Source organism: Lepidochelys olivacea (assembly GCF_965140295.1).
Source record: "Lepidochelys olivacea isolate rLepOli2 genome assembly, chromosome: 28".
In the NCBI taxonomy this organism is placed as follows: Eukaryota; Metazoa; Chordata; order Testudines; family Cheloniidae; genus Lepidochelys; species Lepidochelys olivacea.
The window spans coordinates 7,304,666-7,325,911 of NC_140438.1; the positions used below are offsets into that span (position 1 = coordinate 7,304,666).

Genomic DNA, 21,246 nt, shown 5'->3' on the forward strand with positions numbered 1-21,246 from the left:
AACCGAAGTTAATACTCTTTGTACACTCAAAACAATTTCGAAACTTACCGCAGTTGTCCGAAAGTGTTTAATAATTGCGGCTATGTGATATTTTATCTAGGTACTTTCTCAGAGGCCTCAGCTGTCATTTGCTACTTCTTGCTGGGAGCCCCCTCCCCCACCCACTGATTTTCCGTCTGCTCCTTTCTTTCTCCTCTTTCCCTGTCTCACCCCTTCCCCTCCTCTCCGGCAGGGAGACTGAGTCACGTTCCTGTCCCCAGGGCATTCCCTCTCTCCGGCTCGGCCCCTGCAGCGGCGACCAGGAGCTGGTCCCAAGAGCCTGCCTGCAGCGGGCGCTCAGGGCAGCGCTCCGCGCCCGGCAAAGACAGAGGGGAGGCTCCAGCCAGCAGCCGGAGACAGGCCCGGGGCTGCTGACACAGGAAGGGGCTGCTGCAGCGCTGAGCGTTGGGTGCTGGGAGGAAGGAGGCGGGCAGCAGGCAGAACAAAGCCCCGAGACCAGACACCTGGGCGCGGATGCTCCTAAAATCCCAGGCGCTGCTCCCTCCATTTTGACCCGGGAGCCCGGGCTGAGCAGCTGCTCACTCCCCGCACCCCAATGGGGGTCTGGGCTGGGGGGAGCCCCTCATTAACCCCTCCCTGCCCAGCCGCGGGGGACTTTCTCCAGCGGGGACCAGCCCCCCGGGCTGCAGACTGCAGGTGAGTGAGAAGCTCCCCTGGGAAGTGCTGGGGACGGGCAGGAAAGTGACTCTCTGCCCCAGGGGTTCTCGGGTCTCGCAGCCCCGGTCAAGGGCCCGGCGAGGGTCGGAGCTGCCTGCTGCAGCTCTGGGCAGGACCGGCTGGACAGGCAAAGCCCCGGGGGCTGCAGGTGGGGAAAGAGGCCCCAGAGCTGGTCCCCCCGCTTGCCTGTGTGGGGGCGGAGGGGTGGGGAAGGGAGGGATGAACAATGAGCCAGAGGTGGCGGGACGGGACAGACCCTGCGAGCTGGAACGAGGAGGAGTCCGGTGGCACCAAGTAAAGACTAACAGCTTTATTTGGGTCTAAGCTTTTGTGGGTAAAAGAACCCCACTGCTTCAGATGCATGCTTGTTTTTGTGGATACAGACTAACGCGGCTTCCCCTCTGATACCTGACACCAGGCAAGTGTGACCCGGGGGAGTCTGAACTGTCTCTGGGAAGGCAGGAGATTTCAGGGGGAGAAGACCAGGGGAAGAGGTAGGTGTGTGGGGGGGGGAGAGTTAAATGCATCTTCTCTGGTTTTGTCACTTTCCCCTCAAATGTTGAAAAAAATTCTCTCCACTTCTTCCTCCTTTCTCTCTAATGATCAAATATGACTATCAAATCCACCCCATGAAGTGAGCTGCAGCTCAGGAAAGCTTATGCTCTAATAAATATGTTAGTCGCTAAGGTGCCACAAATCCTCCTGTCCTTTTTGCGGATACAGACGAACAGGGCTGCTACTCCGAAACCTGTCAAATCCACCTGGTTCCCCGCACCCGACTTTTCTCTCAGAGGATTCACCTTTTACCCTCCCAGATATTAACCCATTTTCTTTCTATTTCTCAAATCTCAATCTAAAATCTCCTCAGATATGTGGGTTTCCCCTGCCCATTCCATCTGCAGCAGTTTGTCCTTGTTTAGGTGGGAAATTGTTGCCCAAATGGGATGGGGGGTTAGTGGGTGCTGTTTGGGAGAGGCCTGAAACACGGCTGAATCTGGGGTGGGGATGGTGGGGTGGCCAGTCTCTGCCAGCAACAGGGCCTGGAAGGGGCACAGGAGGGGAAGGGGGAGCCAATGTCCCCCCTGGAGGATCCACTCTCAGCTGCTGTTTCCCCCCCCCCCTCAACTCAGCCGCCTGCCCATCTCCTGCTCTACACCTCCTCCCTTGCATGAGTGACACAAAGGGCTCCCTGCTCTGCATGTGAATGGTGGGGGTGGAGGGAACCATCACTTTCTGATCCTTTATTGAACATTCCTGTTGAATCCCCTCAAACTTTCCCCCTTTTCCCCTGTAATTATTGAATTACCCTCAGATCTTGGTGTTTTTCTCTCCTATTGTCAAATATTATTTTTAATCCATTTTTTCTCCCTAATTCCTAAAGATCGATATAAAATACCCCCCCCCAAAATTGCCCCACTTTCTCTGTAGTTATGTTACTAAGGTAATATGCTCTTGAGATTTCTTCCTGCCAATCTAAATATAGAATATTAATGTAAAAATCTCATTAGATTTTGTCCTTTTCTCAAATTCTTGAATATTACAATAAAATTATTGCTACTGTTGCTCTTTTCCTTTCTGTTGATAAAATATTGATAAATCACTCATTTTGCCTCTTTAGCTATTATTGATCATTGATATAAAATCAGGGTGGATTGATTTAAAACAAGGCAATTTAAATCAGCAATTCAAATAATAATTTAAATAACCCAGTGGGAAGCCTTGATATAAAGCACTGAAGTTTAGTAAACTTTTCCACTTGTAGTTGTTGTTGGTTTTTTGTCTAAAGAAAGGTGCATTCCCTTTGGTTGACACAACGATTACAACATGTTGATTTAAAACTAAATAGACACTTTACACTAGATTAGGCAGAGGTGCTGGAACAATTTTTATAGTGGGGGGTGCTGATGATGGAAACCATTGAAACTATGTATTTGGTGTTTGCTATTACTACTTCAAGCCCCGGGGGTGCGGCAGCCACCCCCAGCCCTCCTAGTTCCAACACCACTGAGATTAGGTACATCTTTTTGCTACCAAGGAGGATACACTATAACTAGATACATTATATAGCTTAACATTTTCATATTTTTATTAATTGTACATTTTTAGTACATTAGAAAATGGTGAATGATATATTGCTTATTTAATAGAAAATTAACTTTTTGCTAGTGATTCTGTGTTATGCTGCATTAGGATGGTAACTAGAATTTAATTAAACACACAAAGCAGCATATAAAATGTATTTTTATGAAACTAAATCATCTGAAATGTCTTGGATACATAAACTTCTTTTATCAAAACATGTTTCACATTTACAACTAAGTGATTTATTAAACAGAGAAAATAACTCTAGTTAGTGAATTAAACTGATTATTTCAGGTCAGCCTGGGAAAATGTTCCAATATACCTGAAAGAGACTTCAGCTTACATTCCTTGTTGATGTCTCTTTGGGTATGTCTACACTATGAAATTAGGTCGAATTTATAGAAGTCGGTTTTTTGGAAATCGGTTTTATATATTCGAGTGTGTGTGTCCCCACAGAAAATGCTCTAAGTGCATTGAGGGCATTAACTCGGCGGAGCACTTCCACAGTACCGAGGCTAGAGTCGACTTCCGGACTGTTGCACTGTGGGTGGCTATCCCACAGTTCCCGCAGTCTCCGCTGCCCATTGGAATTCTGGGTTGAGATCCCAATGCCTGATGGGGCTAAAACATTGTCGCGGGTGGTTCTGGGTACATATCATCAGGTCCCCGTTTCCTCCCTCCCTCCGTCAAAGCAGCAGCAGACAATAGTTTTGCCCCTTTTTTCCTGAGTTACCTGTGCAGACGCCATACCATGGCAAGCATGGAGCCCGCTCAGCTCACCATCACCGTACGTCCCCTGGGTGCTGGCAGACATGGTACTGCATTGCTACACAGCAGCAGCAATCCCTTGCCTTGTGGCAGCAGATGGTGCAGTACGACTGGTAGCTGTCATCGTCATGTCCAAGGTGCTCCTGGCTGCGTCAGCCAGGAGTGTCTGGGCAGACATGGGTGCAGGGACTACATTAGAAGTGACTTGACCAGGTCATTCTCTTTAGTCCTGCAGTCAGTCCTATTGAACCATCTTATGGCGAGCAGGAAGGCGATACAGATTGCTAGCAGTCCTATTGTACCATTTTCTGCCAGGCAGACAAGAGATGAGGATGGCTAGCAGTCCTACTGCACCATCTGCTGCCAGCCAAAGACGTAAAAGATAGATGGAGTGGATCAAAAGAAGAAATAGATCAGATTTGTTTTGTACTCATTTGCCTCCTCCCGTGTCTAGGGGACTCATTCCTCTAGGTCACACTGCAGTCACTCACAGAGAAGGTGCAGCAAGGTAAATCTAGCCATGTATCAATCAGAGGCCAGACCAACCTGCTTGTTCCAATAAGAACAATTACTTAGGTGCACCATTTCTTATTGGAACCCTCTGTGAAGTCCTGCCTGAAATACTCATTGATGTAAAGCCACCCCCTTTGTTGATTTTAATTCCTTGTAAGCCAACCCTGTAAGCCATGTCGTCAGTCGCCCCTCCCTCCATCAGAGCAACGGCAGACAATCGTTCCGTGCCTTTTTTCTGTGCGGACGCCATACCAAGGCAAGCATGGAGGCCGCTCAGCTCACTTTGGCAATTAGGAGCACATTAAACACCACACGCATTATCCAGCAGTATATGCAGCACCAGAACCTGGCAAAGCGATACCGGGCGAGGAGGCGACGTCAGCGGGGTCACGTGAGTGATCAGGACATGGACACAGATTTCTCTGAAAGCATGGGCCCTGCCAATGCATACATCATGGTGCTAATGGGGCAAGTTCATGCTGTGGAACGCCGATTCTGGGCTCGGGAAACAAGCACAGACTGGTGGGACCGCATAGTGTTGCAGGTCTGGGACGATTCCCAGTGGCTGCGAAACTTTCGCATGCATAAGGGCACTTTCATGGAACTTTGTGACTTGCTTTCCCCTGCCCTGAGGCGCATGAATACCAAGATGAGAGCAGCCCTCACAGTTGAGAAGCGAGTGGCGATAGCCCTGTGGAAGCTTGCAACACCAGATAGCTACCGGTCAGTTGGGAATCAATTTGGAGTGGGCAAATCTACTGTTGGGGCTGCTGTGAGGCAAGTAGCCCATGCAATCAAAGATCTGCTGATATCAAGGGTAGTGACCCTGGGAAATGTGCAGGTCATAGTGGATGGCTTTGCTGCAATGGGATTCCCTAACTGTGGTGGGGCTATAGACGGAACCCATATCCCTATCTTGGCACCGGAGCACCAAGCTGGCGAGTACATAAACCGCAAGGGGTACTTTTCAATACTGCTGCAAGCTCTGGTGGATCACAAGGGACGTTTCACCAACATCAACGTGGGATGGCCGGGAAAGTTACATGACACTTGCATCTTCAGGAACTCTGGTCTGTTTCAAAAGCTGCAGGAAGGGACTTTATTCCCAGACCAGAAAATAACTGTTGGGGATGTTGAAATGCCTATATGTATCCTTGGGGACCCAGCCTACCCCTTAATGCCATGGCTCATGAAGCCGTACACAGGCAGCCTGGACAGTAGTCAGGAGCTGTTCAACTACAGGCTGAGCAAATGCAGAATGGTGGTAGAATGGGCATTTGGACGTTTAAAAGCGCACTGGCGCAGTTTACTGACTCGCTTAGACCTCAGCGAAACCAATATTCCCACTGTTATTACTGCTTGCTGTGCTCTCCACAATATCTGTGAGAGTAAGGGGGAGACATTTATGGCGGGGTGGGAAGTTGAGGCAAATCGCCTGGAAGCTGGTTGAGGGAAATCGCCTGGCAGCCAGACACCAGGGCGGTTAGAAGAGCACAGGAGGGCGCAGTGCGCATCAGAGAATCTTTGAAACCCAGTTTCATGACTGGATAGGCTACGGTGTGAAAGTTCTGTTTGTTTCTCCTTGGTGAAACCCCCCGCCCCTTGGTTCACTCTACTTCCCTGTAAGCTAACCACACGCTCCTCCTCCCGTCAATCACCACTTGCAGAGGCAATAAAGTCATTGTTGCTCCACATTCATGCATTCTTTATTCATTCATCACACAAATAGAGGGATAACAGCCAAGGTAGCCTGGGAGGGTGGTGGAGGAGGGAAGGAAAATGCCACACAGCACTTTAAAAGTTTACAACTTTAAAATTTATTGAATGCCAACCTTCTGTTTTTTGGGCAATCCTCTGGGGTGGAGTGGCTGGTTGGCCGGAGGCCCCCCCACCGCGTTCTTGGGCGTCTGGGTGAGGAGGCTATGGAACTTGGGGAGGAGGGTGGTTGGTTACACAGGGGCTGTAGCGGCTGTCTGTGCTCCTGCTGCCTTTGCTGCAGCTCAGCCATACACTGGAGCATACTGGTTTGATCCTCCAGCAGCCTCAGCATTGAATCCTGCCTCCTCTCATCACGCTGCCACCACCTTTCAGCTTCAGCCCTCTCTTCAGCCCGCCACTTACTCTCTTCAGCCCGCCACTTACTCTCTTTAGCCCACCACCTCTCCTCCCGGTCATTTTGTGCTTTCCTGCACTCTGACGTTATTTGCCTCCACGCATTCATCTGTGCTCTGTCAGTGTGGGAGGACAGCATGAGCTCAGAGAACATTTCATCACGAGTGCGTTTTTTTTTTCTTTCTAATCTTCACTAGCCTCTGGGAAGGAGAAGATCCTGTGATCATTGAAACACATGCAGCTGGTGGAGAAAAAAAAGGGACAGTGGTATTTAAAAAGACACATTTTATAAAACAGTGGCTACACTCTTTCAGGGTAAACCTTGCTGTTAACATTACATACATAGCACATGTGCTTTCGTTACAAGGTCGCATTTTGCCTCCCCCCACTGCGTGGCTACCCCCTCAACCCTCCCCCCTCCCCGTGACTAACAGCGGGGAACATTTCTGTTCAGCCACAGGCAAACAGCCCAGCAGGAACTGAGTGTCCCCTGAAGAAAAGCACCCTATTTCAACCAGGTGACCATGAATGATATCTCACTCTCCTGAGGATAACACAGAGAGAGAAAGAACGGATGTTGTTTGAACTCCAGCAAACATACACTGCAATGCTTTGTTGTACAATGATTCCCGAGCACGTGTTACTGGCCTGGAGTGGTAAAGTGTCCTACCATGGAGGACGCAATAAGGCTGCGCTCCCCAGAAACCTTTTGCAAAGGCTTTGGGAGTACATCCAGGAGAGCCACGAATGCCAGGGCAAATTAATCCTTTCACATGCTTGCTTTTAAACCATGTATAGTATTTTAAAAGGTACACTCACCAGAGGTCCCTTCTCCACCTGCCGGGTCCAGGAGGCAGCCTTGGGTGGGTTCGGGGGGAACTGGCTCCAGGTCCAGGGTGAGAAACAGTTCCTGGCTGTCGGGAAAACCGGTTTCTCCACTTTCTTGCTGTGAGCTATCTACAACCTCATCATCATCATCATCTTCTTCTTCATCCCCAAAACCTGCTTCCATGTTGCCTCCATCTCCATTGAAGGAGTCAAACAACACGGCTGGGGTAGTGGTGGCTGAACCCCCTAAAATGGCATGCAGCTCATCATAGAAGCGGCATGTTTGGGGCTCTGACCCGGAGCAGCCGTTTGCCTCTCTGGTTTTCTGGTAGGCTTGCCTCAGCTCCTTAAGTTTCATGCGGCACTGCTTCGGGTCCCTGTTATGGCCTCTGTCCTTCATGCCCTGGGAGATTTTGACAAAGGTTTTGGCATTTTGAAAACTGGAACGGAGTTCTGATAGCACGGATTCCTCTCCCCATACAGTGATCAGATCCCGTACCTCCCGTTCGGTCCATGCTGGAGCTCTTTTGCGATTCTGGGACTCCATCATGGTCACCTCTGCTGATGAGCTCTGCATGGTCACCTGCAGCTTGCCACGCTGGCCAAACAGGAAATGAGATTCAAAAGTTCACGGTTCTTTTCCTGTCTGCCTGGCCAGTGCATCTGAGTTGAGAGTGCTGTCCAGAGCAGCCACAATGGAGCACTCTGGGATAGCTCCCAGAGGCCAATACCATCTAATTGCATCCACAGTACCCCAAATTCGACCTGGCAAGGCCGATTTAAGCGCTAATCCACTTGTCAGGGGTGGAGTAAGGAAATCAATTTTAAGAGCCCTTTAAGTCAAAAAAAAGGGCTTCATCGTGTGGACGGGTGCATGTTTACATCGATTTAACGCTGCTAAATTTGACCTAAAGTCCTAGTGTAGACCAGGGCTTTGAGTCAGTGGCTTTGTCCCAACACCTGTGATGACTTTGCCAATCTGTGGCACCCAGTGGCACAGCCCCTGGTGCCCACAGGTTGAAACCCTTAATGATCTACTGTGCTGTATTTATAAATCTTGACCTCAAAAGTTAGATGCTTTCCCCCTGATTGCTTCTTTACATAGAAAAGCAGCCTTTAATGTCAAACTCCTGGATTCATCATATTTATTTGTTATTTAAATATTTTAAGAGATTATAATAAGGCTAGGCCTTCAAATATTGTGTATTAAATTCAAAATTCATTTTAAACAGGTTTTTTTAAAAGAAAAACTCATACTAATTTAAATAATAAAATCAAAAGAATCTGATTTAAATAACATGAAAAAATTAAATAAAAATCACCAATTTTTATACATCCTGTCTAAAATCCTCACATTTTCCTACTTTCCTCTCTAATTTGTGAAAACTGACCCCAAATTCCTCAGATTTCCTCCCTTTTCTCTTTAATTACTGAACATTGAGATCACCTCTCCGATTTTGCTATTTTCTGTGTAGTTATCAAAAACGAATTAAAAAACGAATCTACGTTTTAGAGGTCTTCCCTATGTTTATTTAATTGTAGCAACTCCTGTCTGGAGGGAACCTGTTTTCCTGAGTCATTCCCCAGATTAGAAGCTGCAGGGGGTGGGGTTGATGTCCTAAAAACCAACTTTCCCCTCTCATTTGAGAACCATCTGTGTCCTCATTTATCTCCATTAAAATGTTGGCTGATGAAAGTGACGTCTCCCATATTTAGTAGACATCAAAGCCAGAGGCTTCCCCATATTTGGGGGATGAGTGTTTCCCAGCTGCTAACCGGACAGTTGGCTGGACCCTTACCTTTTCCCCAGATCGGGCAGGATGATGGGGTCACTCCCCTGGGGGCAAACAACTTCAATTTGTCCTCTCCCTCCTTCAACTGTTTATGAGCGGGATAGTGGGGGTTGGGCTGAGCAGCCTTGGGTTCCAGTTTATTTCTTATGTTCCTAAAAGCCGACGCTTCAGATCTGGAGCCAGCCCCCTGCTGGGGTCAGGATGGGATTCTCTCACCCCACGTATTCTGGGTATTTATTTATTTATTTATTTATTTTGTCTTCTTCCTCTGAAGCCTCAGAGACTGCCATGGCTGGAGACAAGACACTGGGTGGGGCCAGGGCTCTGTGATAGCACTGAACATTCCCTCTCGCAGCTGTTTGGCTGGTGGGTTCTTGCTCACACTCCCAGGGTCTAATTGATACAAATTTGCGGATGATACTAAACTGGGAGGAGTGGTAGATACGCTGGAGGGTAGGGATAGGATACAGAAGGACCTAGACAAATTGGAGGATTGGGCGAAAAGAAATCTGATGAGGTTGAATAAGGATAAGTGCAGGGTCCTGCACTTAGGACGAAAGAACTCAATGCACAGCTACAGACTACGGACCGAATGGCTCGGCAGCAGTTCTGCGGAAAAAGACCTAGGGGTGACAGTGGATGAGAAGCTGGATATGAGTCAGCAGTGTACCCTTGTTGCCAAGAAGGCCAATGGCATTTTGGGATGTATAAGTAAGGGCATAGTGAGCAGATCGAGGGACGTGATCGTCCCCCTCTATTCGATATTGGTGAGGCCTCATCTGGAGTACTGTGTCCAGTTTTGGGCCCCACACTACAAGAAGGATGTGGATAAATTGGAGAGAGTCCAGCGAAGGGCAACAAAAATGATTAGGGGACTGGAACACATGAGTTATGAGGAGAGGCTGAGGGAACTGGGATTGTTTAGTCTGCAGAAGAGAAGAATGAGGGGGGATTTGATAGCTGCTTTCAACTACCTGAGAGGTGGTTCCAGAGAGGATGGTTCTAGACTATTCTCAGTGGTAGAAGAGGACAGGACAAGGAGTAATGGTCTCAAGTTGCAGTTGGGGAGGTTTAGGTTGGATATTAGGAAAAACTTCTTCACTAGGAGGGTGGTGAAACACTGGAATGCGTTACCTAGGGAGGTGGTAGAATCTCCTTCCTTAGAAGTTTTTAAGGTCAGGCTTGACAAAGCGCTGGCTGGGATGATTTAATTGGGGATTGGTCCTGCTTTGAGCAGGGGGTTGGACTAGATGACCTTCTGGGGTCCCTTCCAACCCTGATATTCTATGATCACAACAGTAGAGTCAGCCTAGGTCAGATTGGCAGCGACCTTAAGTATTTCCTTCCTTCCTCTAGAGTGTGGAGTGCCAGGTCACTTGCCAGGATTATCTGGGTGTATCTGACTGATTAATTTCCCTGCCATTGCTGGGCCCTCTGGCACTGGTGCAACTGTGTCCCTCCACTCCTCTTCCCGTAGCACAGAATAGTTTAGGTTCCTGTGGGCTGTGAGACTTTGGTCTCAGGTCAGTTGTTGGGTTTAGTGTGCGATGCTGGTTGGTGCTGGTGGTCTGTGATATACAGGAGGTCAGGCCAGAAGACCAGGGGGTCCCTTCTGGCCTTAAACCCTGTGACTATGGCTCAGTGACTCTGACCAGAGTATCCCCAAACCCCATGACAAATGGTCTCCATAAGGGGTTCCTTTCTCCAACCCTGAGATGCAGCCACCTCTGGGGTGGGTCAGTGGCCGTTATTGGCCAGTGACAGGGCATGGAAATTTCTTAGCATTTGTGGCTGCTGCCTGGGCCTGGGCCTGGGAACATGGGTGTTTCTCTGAGGAAAGAGCGAAGGGGCTATGGCTGAGACTGCCGGGCTAATGGGCTGCAGAGCCCTCTGGGGAGGTAATACCCTTTACAAGCTGGGGGAAGATGGCATGACTGGTTCTGGGACTCCTGACTATGAAATGGAGGCAGAGCCTGTTGCTGTGGAATCCGCGGCCTTCGCTGGGGACTCTGGCTTGTAGGAAAGCCCCCTATTAAAAAATAGCTGCGGACGGTGGAGGGGGCCCCAGTTTCTGAGGGCACTGTGAAGCAGGCTGGTTTGGCCAGTGCAGTCAGGGAACACACTGCTCAGGGGGCCTGGGTCGCTGCCGGGTATTACTTTTACCAGGAGTCCCCACCTCGGTGAAAGACCAGCTGGGGAAGGCCTGGACTGTCCAAGGGCCCAGCCTAGTAGAGCTTCTATGCTCATGGGGAGAACGGGAAACCCCTGTGGCAGGGACACTGAAGGACCGGGCTGTGCTTGCAACAGGGAGACACCCTGCCAAAAACCTCCCCTTCCCACTAGGCAGCGCTCTCTGTGACTGTGTACCTCCTACAGGCTCTTTCTGAGGGCCTGTCTCAGAAGAAAGTGGACGTTTCATTCCTGCAGGACTCTTGCAGAGATGCAGGCACCAAACCAATTGGCTTTCTGATTGGAGAGGGGAGGTTTTTCTGAGTCCTGGTTCCACGGGGAGTGTGGGAGTTGCCTTTCTCTTTGCAGATGGGCTGGCCCTGCAGGCCGTTGTTCCAGGACGTTTATTGATGGGTCAAGCTACTTTTGAGCAATATCATCTTTTTTTGATTAATGTGTAAAATCCTCCTGGAGGGAAATACAGGGAACTTTTTCTTTTTTTTTCCTTCCCAGCGCTTGGGTGCTCTTTTGGCAAATTGGTTTTTTGACAGGTGATATTTTAATTTGGGGTGGGGGGGAGCAATTTCAATTGTACTCTTAACAACAGATTGGATAGGAGTCATCTGGAACCTCATCCACTGTCTGCTCAGTGACTTTCAGCTCTTTGACAGGCTGCTGACCGGACTGATGTGGGATAGTATAACCTACACGCCCCCTGGGTGTCGTGTTCTGGCCCATCTAGTGGCACCAAGACCACTGAGCTCCAGAAGTCCCAGGTTTGATCCTGCCTGCTGATGACCAGGGTCTGTCAGTGTTGCGACAGCATTTCCAACCTTATGCCCAGCCGTACAGCTGGTTGAGTACTGGTACCAGCTCTTTGTCTAGGACCCACTTGGGCAGGGCTTTTTATGTGTTTATTCATCATTTGCTTTCTAGTTGCATTGTCCCAGCTGGGATTTCAGATCGTGTTCGGTCTCATTTGTGTTCTCTTCTCTCTGTGGGAGACTGTCACCCATACTAGCATTTTAACACTTGCCTTGTACAGGATGTTCATTTTGGGGACTCTTTTAAATATTTTTTGTGGCACCTGGTTGCCTCCAAAGGACGCCTTTCCTTCCTTGAGGCAATGGTGGGAGGTGGCAAAGTCAATGTATATACAGCAGACAACTCTGGGCCTCTGCCAGAGAATGGAGCAGTTAGAGCCGGGTGTTGCAGAACTTAAAAAAGACTTTCATGGCAATAATGATGCTGGGTTGTAGGACAGCTTGAAAAATATTTTAAAAACACCTGTGCTTGTGGGACCTGTTGGACAGCAAAGTTCAGGGTGCACTTATTGCAGCAGGTGGAAGAAAATGAGTTCAACTGATTTTTTTTCTAATTCTGCATGGGTCTCAGCAGAGGCCATTGCCGCTAAGCTTGGTTTTCATTCTGTTTGCTGGTTTCTTTTTTTTTTATTGGAGACACAGTGTTGCTGATCTGGACAAATGTCCCTTTGAGCAAGCCGTGCCCGATTATACTCACAGTTCTATTTCCTTGCCTGTTGCTCCTGCTGTGGATTGGGACATTGATAGGCATGGCGATTTGCTTACCTTCAGTGAGTCTTACAAATGTACTTTTAATAGCTTAGGCCCCAAAGCATTATACCTGTATATGATTATGGTAAAGATTCAGCATTTTCAAATGCTTATTGATTATCCTGGTTCAGTGTGGAGATGACAGTTTCTGGCGGCAGACTCCGTCTATCCAGCCTGTTGGTCTCTACACAATCCTGTGATTGCGAAGCATATGGGTGATCTCCAATGGAGAATTCTTCACAGGGGTATGGCCTCGAATGTGTGCATCATTTGATTCTGAACGTGTCCATGTGTGCCCTGTGACATGGGGGAAGACTGTTTCTCATCTGTTTCTTACTTGTTCCAGGTTACACCCATTATTTGTTGTACTTCAGGGTGTCTTTTGGTTATAGTTCCTTGATTTTTCTCATAGTGTATTTCCTTTTACCATTAAATATGGATTCACAAATAGATCTGCAATATGCCTTGTGAACATCATTTTGAGTCAAGCAAAGACAGCCATTTTGAAAAACAAACAATGCAAAGTATCTGGTACTGGCATTGCCAATGGGCTTCATTTTTTAATTTATTTTTTAGTGGATTTCTGCCTTCATTTGGAATTTAGATATTCTACTCATACATAATTTGGATCACATTATTCAGGGGTGGGCTGCTGGAAATGCACTTAATAGTTTTAGCGATGGGCAGTTGTTGTGATGAATTTGTTTGTTTGGTTTTTTTTTTGTTTTTTTTTTTATTTTTACTATTGCTTTCTATTCTGATTTTATTTAAAGTCTTTTAAAAGCCAGACTCTCTCTCTTTACTGAGGAGACTTGGATTGAGCTTCCTGGCTGAGATGCTGCTGTTTCCTCCACTGTTATCTGGAAGCTCAAGTTGAGCTGCTCCTTCTGTCCCAGTGGGATCTGTGCTGGAGAGTGACTTTATTTAAAATTTCTTCTGTGCTGAGCCAAGGTGAGGAATTTCTCCAGTTGGAACAAGTCCCCTAAGGCAGACTTACGCTCTGCCAACATCAGCTCCTGAGCCAGAGACCTCAAGGAAGGTGCCGAGGATGGGCAGCAAAATGATTCTGCACAAACAACCCCTCCTCATTGCTCATCTCTCCTCTCAGTAGTAGTTGCAGGAGCTGATCCAGCCATGGGGAAGAAAATGACCCCGGAATGGGACTATCCAAACCGGAGGGGCAGAGAGAGGGGAAAGGAGATCGAAAGGGAAAGAGGAGAGAGACTGACAGGGGCAGTGGGAGAAATAAGTGGGGAGAGAAATTCCCAGATCTTTGACTTGCCCAGACATACTTATTGCAGCATCCTGGGACAGATTCCCTTGTCTGTGAACAAGGGGAGGAGCAGAAGGAGGAAAAGCAAGTTCCTGAGTCTCCCTATTCCCCCTGCCTGGGAGCATGCTGCCCTGGGAACCAAGTCTGGGGGAATCCCCCAAAGTGACTCCTTTGGTTCTCTTCTGTTCTACCATTTGGTTCAGAAAGTTTGTTACTGGGAGGATTGAAAAATGTCTCTGGTGGGTTTAGTCCTGGAGGGAGGGGCCAGGTCTGCACTGTAATAAAGTGATCAAGCATTTTCCCAGCGTGGCAGAATCTGGAGTGTCTCTCTGCAGGGAAAGTGCCTGGGGCAATTTTGATGTGAAATTAAATTGAAGCCTGCTCTGAAATCTCCCCAGTTGCCCTTCTTGAGCCCCACACACCTATAGCCAAATAGACAGTCCTTGTAGGAGCAGGATTTTATAATTGTACTAATTGTACTATAAGAATTGATGTAAACTTTGATTTCATTCTGCCAGCCACCCTTTTTGAATAACAGAAAGGAATGACAGGTTTCAGAGTAGCAGCCGTGTTAGTCTGTATCCGCAAAAAGGACAGGAGGACTTGTGGCACCTTAGAGACTAACCAATTTATTTGAGCATAAGCTTTCGTGAGCTACAGCTCACTTCATTGGATGCATACCGTGGAAAATACAGTGGGGAGATTTATATACATAGAGAACATGAAACAATGGGTGTTACCATACACACTGTAATGAGAGTGATCCCTTAAGGTGAGCTATTACCAGCAGGAGAGCGGGGGGGGCGGGGGAGGTGGGGGGGAAACCTTTTGTAGTGATAATCAAGGTGGACCATTTCCAGCAGTTGACAAGAATGTCTGAGGAACAGTCGGGGTGGGGGGGCGGGGGGGATAAACATGGGGAAATAGTTTTACTTTGTATAATGACCCATCCACTCCCAGTCTCTATTCAAGCCTAAGTTAATTGGATCCAGTTTGCAAATTAATTCCAATTCAGCAGTCTCTCGTTGGAGTCTGTTTTTGAAGTTTTTTTGTTTTTTATTCCACTCTACACCATATATTAGGCTTAAATAAAGACTGGGAGTGGATGTGTCATTACACAAAGTGAAACTATTTCCCCATGTTTATTTCCTCTCCCCCCCCCCCCCCCGACTGTTCCTCAGATGTTCTTGTCAACTGCTGGAAATGGCCCACCTTGATTATCACCACAAAAGTTTTTTTTTTCTCTCCTGCTGGTAATAGCTCACCTTACCCAATCACTCTCATTACAGTGTGTATGGTAACACCCATTTTTTCATGTTCTCTGTGTATATAAAATCCCCCTACTGTATTTTCCACTGCATGCATCCAATGAAGTGATCTGTAGCTCACAAAAGCTTGTGCTCAAATAAATTTGTTAGTCTCTAAGGTGCCACAAGTACTCCTTTTCTTTTTGTGGATACAGACTAACATGGCTGCTACTCTAAAAGAAAAAGTGAGAGACTTGGAAAGACCAGGAGACAATTAGAAAACATCCATTGTATCGGATGCTAAACATGTTAGCAGCACTGACGACCTCAGAGGTGAGACAGGCACCCCTGAAGGCGAGACAACAAATAGGAGATAACGATGGGAAGCCCAACAATAACCATCAAATAATAACAGCAGAAAACCCCAAGATTAACACCACTTAAGGACTAATGATTACAGGATGACATTGCAAAATGCATGGACTCAAATGGGAATTTACAACTATAAAGCTGGAGTGTTTTGGCATGGAACTCTGGGTTCAGTCCTGCAAAGCCTTGGAGCATCGGATCGCGACTGACAGAGCCCAGCTCCTCACTCATGCTCAATCTAACTGGCCATTAGATTGACTCGAGCTACAACAGACTGGTAACTATAAACAGCTACTGGAAGGACTCTGTGTGTGTGTGTGTCTGTGTGTGAGAGAGAGAGAGAGAGACTGAAAAGCATTGCTAACTGTTGTATTTTCAATAAATGCGGCGTATTTGCCTTTTCCCCCTGAAAAGATCCCGTGTGCTTTGTATGAGCATAACATCCTCACTTCCTCCATAGCCATATATCGTTTCATACACGCTCTCATTGTTCTTACTTATAGCCTACCCCTCTTCTAGAATCAAACTTACGTGTTTCTGCCAGGAAGTTCTCGAAATTCCTCGCTTTCTCACTCCATATCTTTCAGACAGGTAAATCTTATTTTTGATGTTCATTATTCATTCTTTCCATATGTTCAAACCATCTTAACTTTCCAATTATTATCCTGTTTGCAATTTAATTTTAAAATTTGTATTATCTTCTTATCCTAACATTACTTACCCTATTAATCAATGTTCTCCTGCACATATTTCTCAATAAAAGCATTCCAATGCATTTATTCGGCTTTCATACTAATATCATAAATTAAGTATATACCCGGGGTAATGGAATTTATATTAATTATTTTTATGCCTAATTTACAGATGGCAAAGTGAGGCCCAATTGACGTATTTATCAAGCAAAGACATCCAGTTGCTGAACACGCAAGTAATTCTGAATCAGCTGACAGCAATGTAAATGAAACCGAAGTATTGTCAACAAAAAGAATTCGCACTAGCTTTACTCAGAAATAGACTTCTCAAACATTCAGTTCGGTTTTGTAGCCACGAATGATGGTGGCATGCCAAAACCGCAGTGCGTTATTTGTGGCAATGTGTTGGCTAACAACGCAATGAAGTCGTCAAAGCTCAAGAGGAGTTTAAATACAAAACATAATGAAATTGGTTCAAAGCCGAAAGAGTTCTTTGAAAGAAAGCATGTTGATTTACAAGGTCATCAGAAACAGATCTTTGAAGTGTAATATAAATAATTCTGCTTTGCGAACTTCTTATAAAGTAGCGCTTCGCATTGCTAAGGCTAAAAAGCCATACACAATCGGTGAGACACCAGTGATAAGCGGTATTAAAGATGTCTGCATGGAAATGGTGGGCGAGCCGGCGGCAAAGAAAGTGGCTCAGGTGCCACTTTCAGATGACACTATCGCTCGACGAATTCACGATCTGGCTCACGATATGGAAGATCAGCTCATAGGACAGATTAAATTAGCAAAGTACTTTTCTTTGCAGCTTGATGAACGTACAGACCTTGCTAATACAGCAATTCTGATGGTGTAATGTGCGCTTTGAACATGAGGGTGATTTGAAGGAAGAGTTTTTGTTTCTGCTTCACTACCAACAAAAACAACTAGTTCTGAAGTGTTCAAGACTGTGAGCGACTACATCGTTAACAAATGTGGGTTGGATTTCAAGTTCTGTGTAGGCGTATGTTCTGAAGGTGCTCCTGCAATGACAGGACGGCATTCGGGAGTGGTTACCCAGATTAAGGCGCTTGCACCCGAATGCAAGTCGCTGTACTGCTTCCTTCACCGAGAAAGTCTTGCAACAAAAAAAATGTCAACAGAACTGAACAGTGTGCTCAGCGAGGTTATAAAAATTGTGAACCATGTAAAGGCAAATGCTTTAAATTCGAGACTGTTCACTGCATTATGTGATGATATGGGAGCTGATCATAAACAGCTCCTACTGCATGCCAATGTACATTGGTTATCGAGGGGAAACGTCCTGTCAAGAGTATTTGAGCTCCAAAACGAGCTTGCCGAGTTTCTTCTTGACAAAAAACCAAACTGGTCACAATTGTTCCGAGATGAGGATTGGATAGCCAAGCTGGCTTATTTGCTTGATATCTTTGCCATCTTTTAATGATCTCAACACCTCCATGAAGGGAAGGATGGCTTCGTGTCTTACAATGGCAGACAAGATTGACGGACAGAAACAAAAGCTAAAAGCATGGACGAGTCGAGTGTCAAGAGATCGTTATGACATGTTTCACAACTTAGCAACAATCATCACCAATGCAGGTGAAGACCTTGATGTTACATCTCTATGAAATGTCATCAGTGAACACTTGACGAATTTGGCAGAATGTTTTGAGTTTAACTTTCCAGCAAAAGAAGATCCACAGAAAGGGACTGGATGGATCCAAAATCCATTTATTCCATTGAAAGATGACTTAATTGTCACTACGGAGGATAAATTGTTGGAGCTGGCTGCTGACGAAAGATTGAAGATGAGTTTCGAAACTACAACATCGTTTGCTTCCTTTTGGATAAAAGTGAAAGCAGAATATCCTGAGCTTACTGAAATTGCTCTGAAAACTCTTCTCCCATTTCCTTCAACAAACCTCTGTGAGACTGGTGTCTCAACCATAAGTGTCATTAAGACAAAGTACAAGAATAGTTCGGATAGTCATTCTCCATTGCATGTGGCACTGTCCTCCATTGAGCCATGACTGGATAAACTGACAGTGAAGAAGCAGGCTCACCTTTCACATTAGTAAAGGTTAGGGTTTTAACATGCCTATTATTGTGTTAATAAATTTTTTTATAATTTCTTTGTTAGGAGACTTTGCTGGTTTGATTTTTTAATTTTTTTTATTTGTATTGTAATATTGTATTTGTTTACAAAATAAACATAAAATAAAAATGTCTTCCAACTTTTATTGTATTCATTATATTGTTTCCGATATAAATTAATATTACTACAAATGCCCAAATAATATTTTCTTGCATTGTAAATGAATAATAATCATTTTATACTATCCACACAGACACACAGCCTTTCAGTCAGTCTTCAATGTATTTAAATGGGAATATCTCCGCATGAACACCACACTCCCATTCCAATCAATACAGTGAAGAATGTTAGTTTTTCTGATCTGATGTGCTACGTGCCTATGTGAAAACTATAATAATAAGGCATAAATATGGTACCAGTCCCTGGCACATTGGGGGAAAAAAAATTGACAGTCCGCCACATCAGATAGTTTGAGAAGCACTGTTTTAGGGAATACGAGGGGTTCTCTCTTTCTCCCTTCACCTTGATGCCTGTTGGCTGCTCTGTGTGGGGTGGGGGTGGGACTCTGCTGATTGTGAGCATCCCAGAGCTTCCATTTGACTGGCCCTGCTGCCCCATGAATAGTGGGGTTGTCAGTGGGGCAGCAGTTACTGAGGGTTGGACTCTTGCTCTTTCAGGGGCCAGTGACCTTCGAGGAGGTGGCTGTGTATTTGACGAAGGAAGAGTGGGCTCTGCCGGACCCTGCTCAGAGAGCCCTCTACAGAGACGTCATGCAGGAGAACTATGAGACTGTGACCTCGCTGGGTAAGGATTCCTGTCCCCTAGCTTATTGTAATGAAAAATGAAGAGTTAAGTTTCACATCACCCCACAATGCAAACACAACTCTGTCCTGTTTCAGCATCACCCCGACCTGCCAGGGACACACACCCCAGCCCTGTGCTCTCCCCTGCTACACAACCCTCTGGGAACAGAGCACAGGAGCAGTATAGCACAGGCTAGGGGTCGGCAACCTTTCAGAAGTGGTGTGGCGAGTCTTCATTTATTCACTCTAATTTAAGGTTCCGCGCGCCAGTCATACATGTTAACATTTTTTAGAAGGTCTCTTTCTATAAGTCTATAATCTATAACTAAACTATTGCGGTATGTAAAGTAAATACGGTTTTTAACATGTTTAAGAAGCTTCACTTAAAATTAAATTAAAATGCAGAGCCCCCCCGGACCAGTGGCCAGGACCCGGGCAGTGTGAGTGCCACTGGCAAGCAGCTCGCGTGCCATAGGTTGCCTACCCCAGCACAGAGTCTAACACTTCTCTTTGCGAAGGCAAAACTTGGGTTTAGGTCAGATGTAGTGAACAGAAGCTGCCTGGTCTGCACTGAGCCTATTCCACATAAACCATCTCCGACTGCAAAATGTTAGCACCCCTTACCCTCAACCTGAGGATTCCTTCTGAGTCATCGCCTTCGCTTACCCCTGCCTAAGCCCCGGAGACCAGGAGCATTATGTGCCACCAGACTGCTAACGATCCCCATGGCAAGAACACACCTTTGTATACATTTACTGACACAACTTACAACACTCAGCACTGAAATGGGGCAGACTAGGTCCCTCAGGCTTCACATGCACCTCTCTTCATACCACACTCACAGCTCTGCCAAACTTCTCCAGTTAATCCCTCACCGTTCATTTACAGCTACAGCTGATAAAATGCACGTAGCTGGAGTGCATGCTGATAAATGCTGGTGTGACCCGGGGTGCCTAGCGTAGCCCTCACTGAAAATACCAAGGTCAGGGCAGGCTGCAAAAAGAAGAGCATATTCTCCCAGAACTGATGGTCAACACTGAAGTTAGACTCACCAACCAGTCACAAACTGTACTCCTGATCCCCCACAAAAACAAATCACACATCCCCCTTTGTTGCATTCCGGTTCTCTGGCTCCCAATCAGCACCTACATCTAGTACAGTGATAAGTTATTTAAAAGCTCTGCTCACTATACAAAATGTTCTTCTGAACCCCAAAGGGCCAGCCACATTGCCAGGACAATATTAAGTTGGATCTTACACAAACTACCACGCTGCCAGCCCAGAGTCACACGGTACCATGCAGGAGTACTGCAGGGGTCCAGGCCAGAGTCTGCAAACTGGTCTTAGAGCACTTTGAAATATTGCTCTTAATCCAGAAATATTGGTATCAATGCAAAACTTCCAAAGGAACTGCCACAGTATGAAAGAAAGCTGTCAGTGGTCAGGCTGAAACTGAAATGTATGGTGTAGCTTAGGTTCAATGGCCACAGCATGAATGTCTCTTTGAGCCAGCCAATTATTTTGAGAACCTAGATTGCTGGAACTCAAATGTGAAATTGCAGAACTACTAACTGTGGTATGTAACCTATCATTTAAGTCAGCTTCTTTACCCAATGACTGGAAGATAGCTAATGTGATGAAATTTTTTTTAAAAAGGCTCCAGAGGCAATCCCAGCAATTACAGGCTGGTAAGCTGAACTTCAGTACCATGCAAATTGGTTGAAACTATACTAAAGAACAGAATTATCAAACCCATAGATGTAAATGATTTGCTGGGGGAAGAGTCCACATGGTTTTTGTAAAGGGAAATCATGCCTCACCAATCTACTAGAGTTCTTTGAGGGGGTCAACAAGCATGTGGACAAGGGTGATCCAGTGGATATAGTGTACTTAGATTTTCAGAGAACCTTTGACAAGGTCTCTATCACAGGGCAAGTACAACCTGTCCCCCTTTGGGGTGGGGCAAGGGTGTCGCAGTCCTGCAGTTAAGTCCATCTGCCTGCCCTCGCTGTCAGGGAAGTACAGCTTAATGGCCAGAGTCAGTATAGTCAGCCTTGATGTCAGATCAGTATGGCCTAATGGCCACAGTCAGTACAGCTGACCACCTCAACACGGTTATGCAGCCTAGCAGCCAGAGTCAATAAGGCTGCCCTCCTTAACAGGGCTATGCATCCTAATGGTGGAAGTGGGTCACCACCCTAGGGG

General features: G+C 46.4%; 1 protein-coding gene across 2 annotated transcripts in view; it reads left to right on the top strand.

Moving 5' to 3' along the window:
- The first annotated feature begins 216 nt into the window (after positions 1–216).
- Positions 217–21,246, top strand: part of LOC311514129 (uncharacterized protein) — a 34,685-nt gene continuing 13,655 nt past the window's right edge. The window contains exons 1-3 of one of the 2 annotated variants that reach the window (XM_084616538.1): positions 217–696; positions 1,101–1,211; positions 18,916–19,042. In XM_084616538.1, coding sequence (XP_084472664.1) covers positions 19,009–19,042 — 34 coding nt within the window. In that variant the 5' untranslated portion in view covers positions 217–696; positions 1,101–1,211; positions 18,916–19,008. The remainder of the gene's footprint in view (positions 697–1,100; positions 1,212–18,915; positions 19,043–21,246) is intronic. The other variant, XM_084616539.1, reaches the window with a different exon arrangement.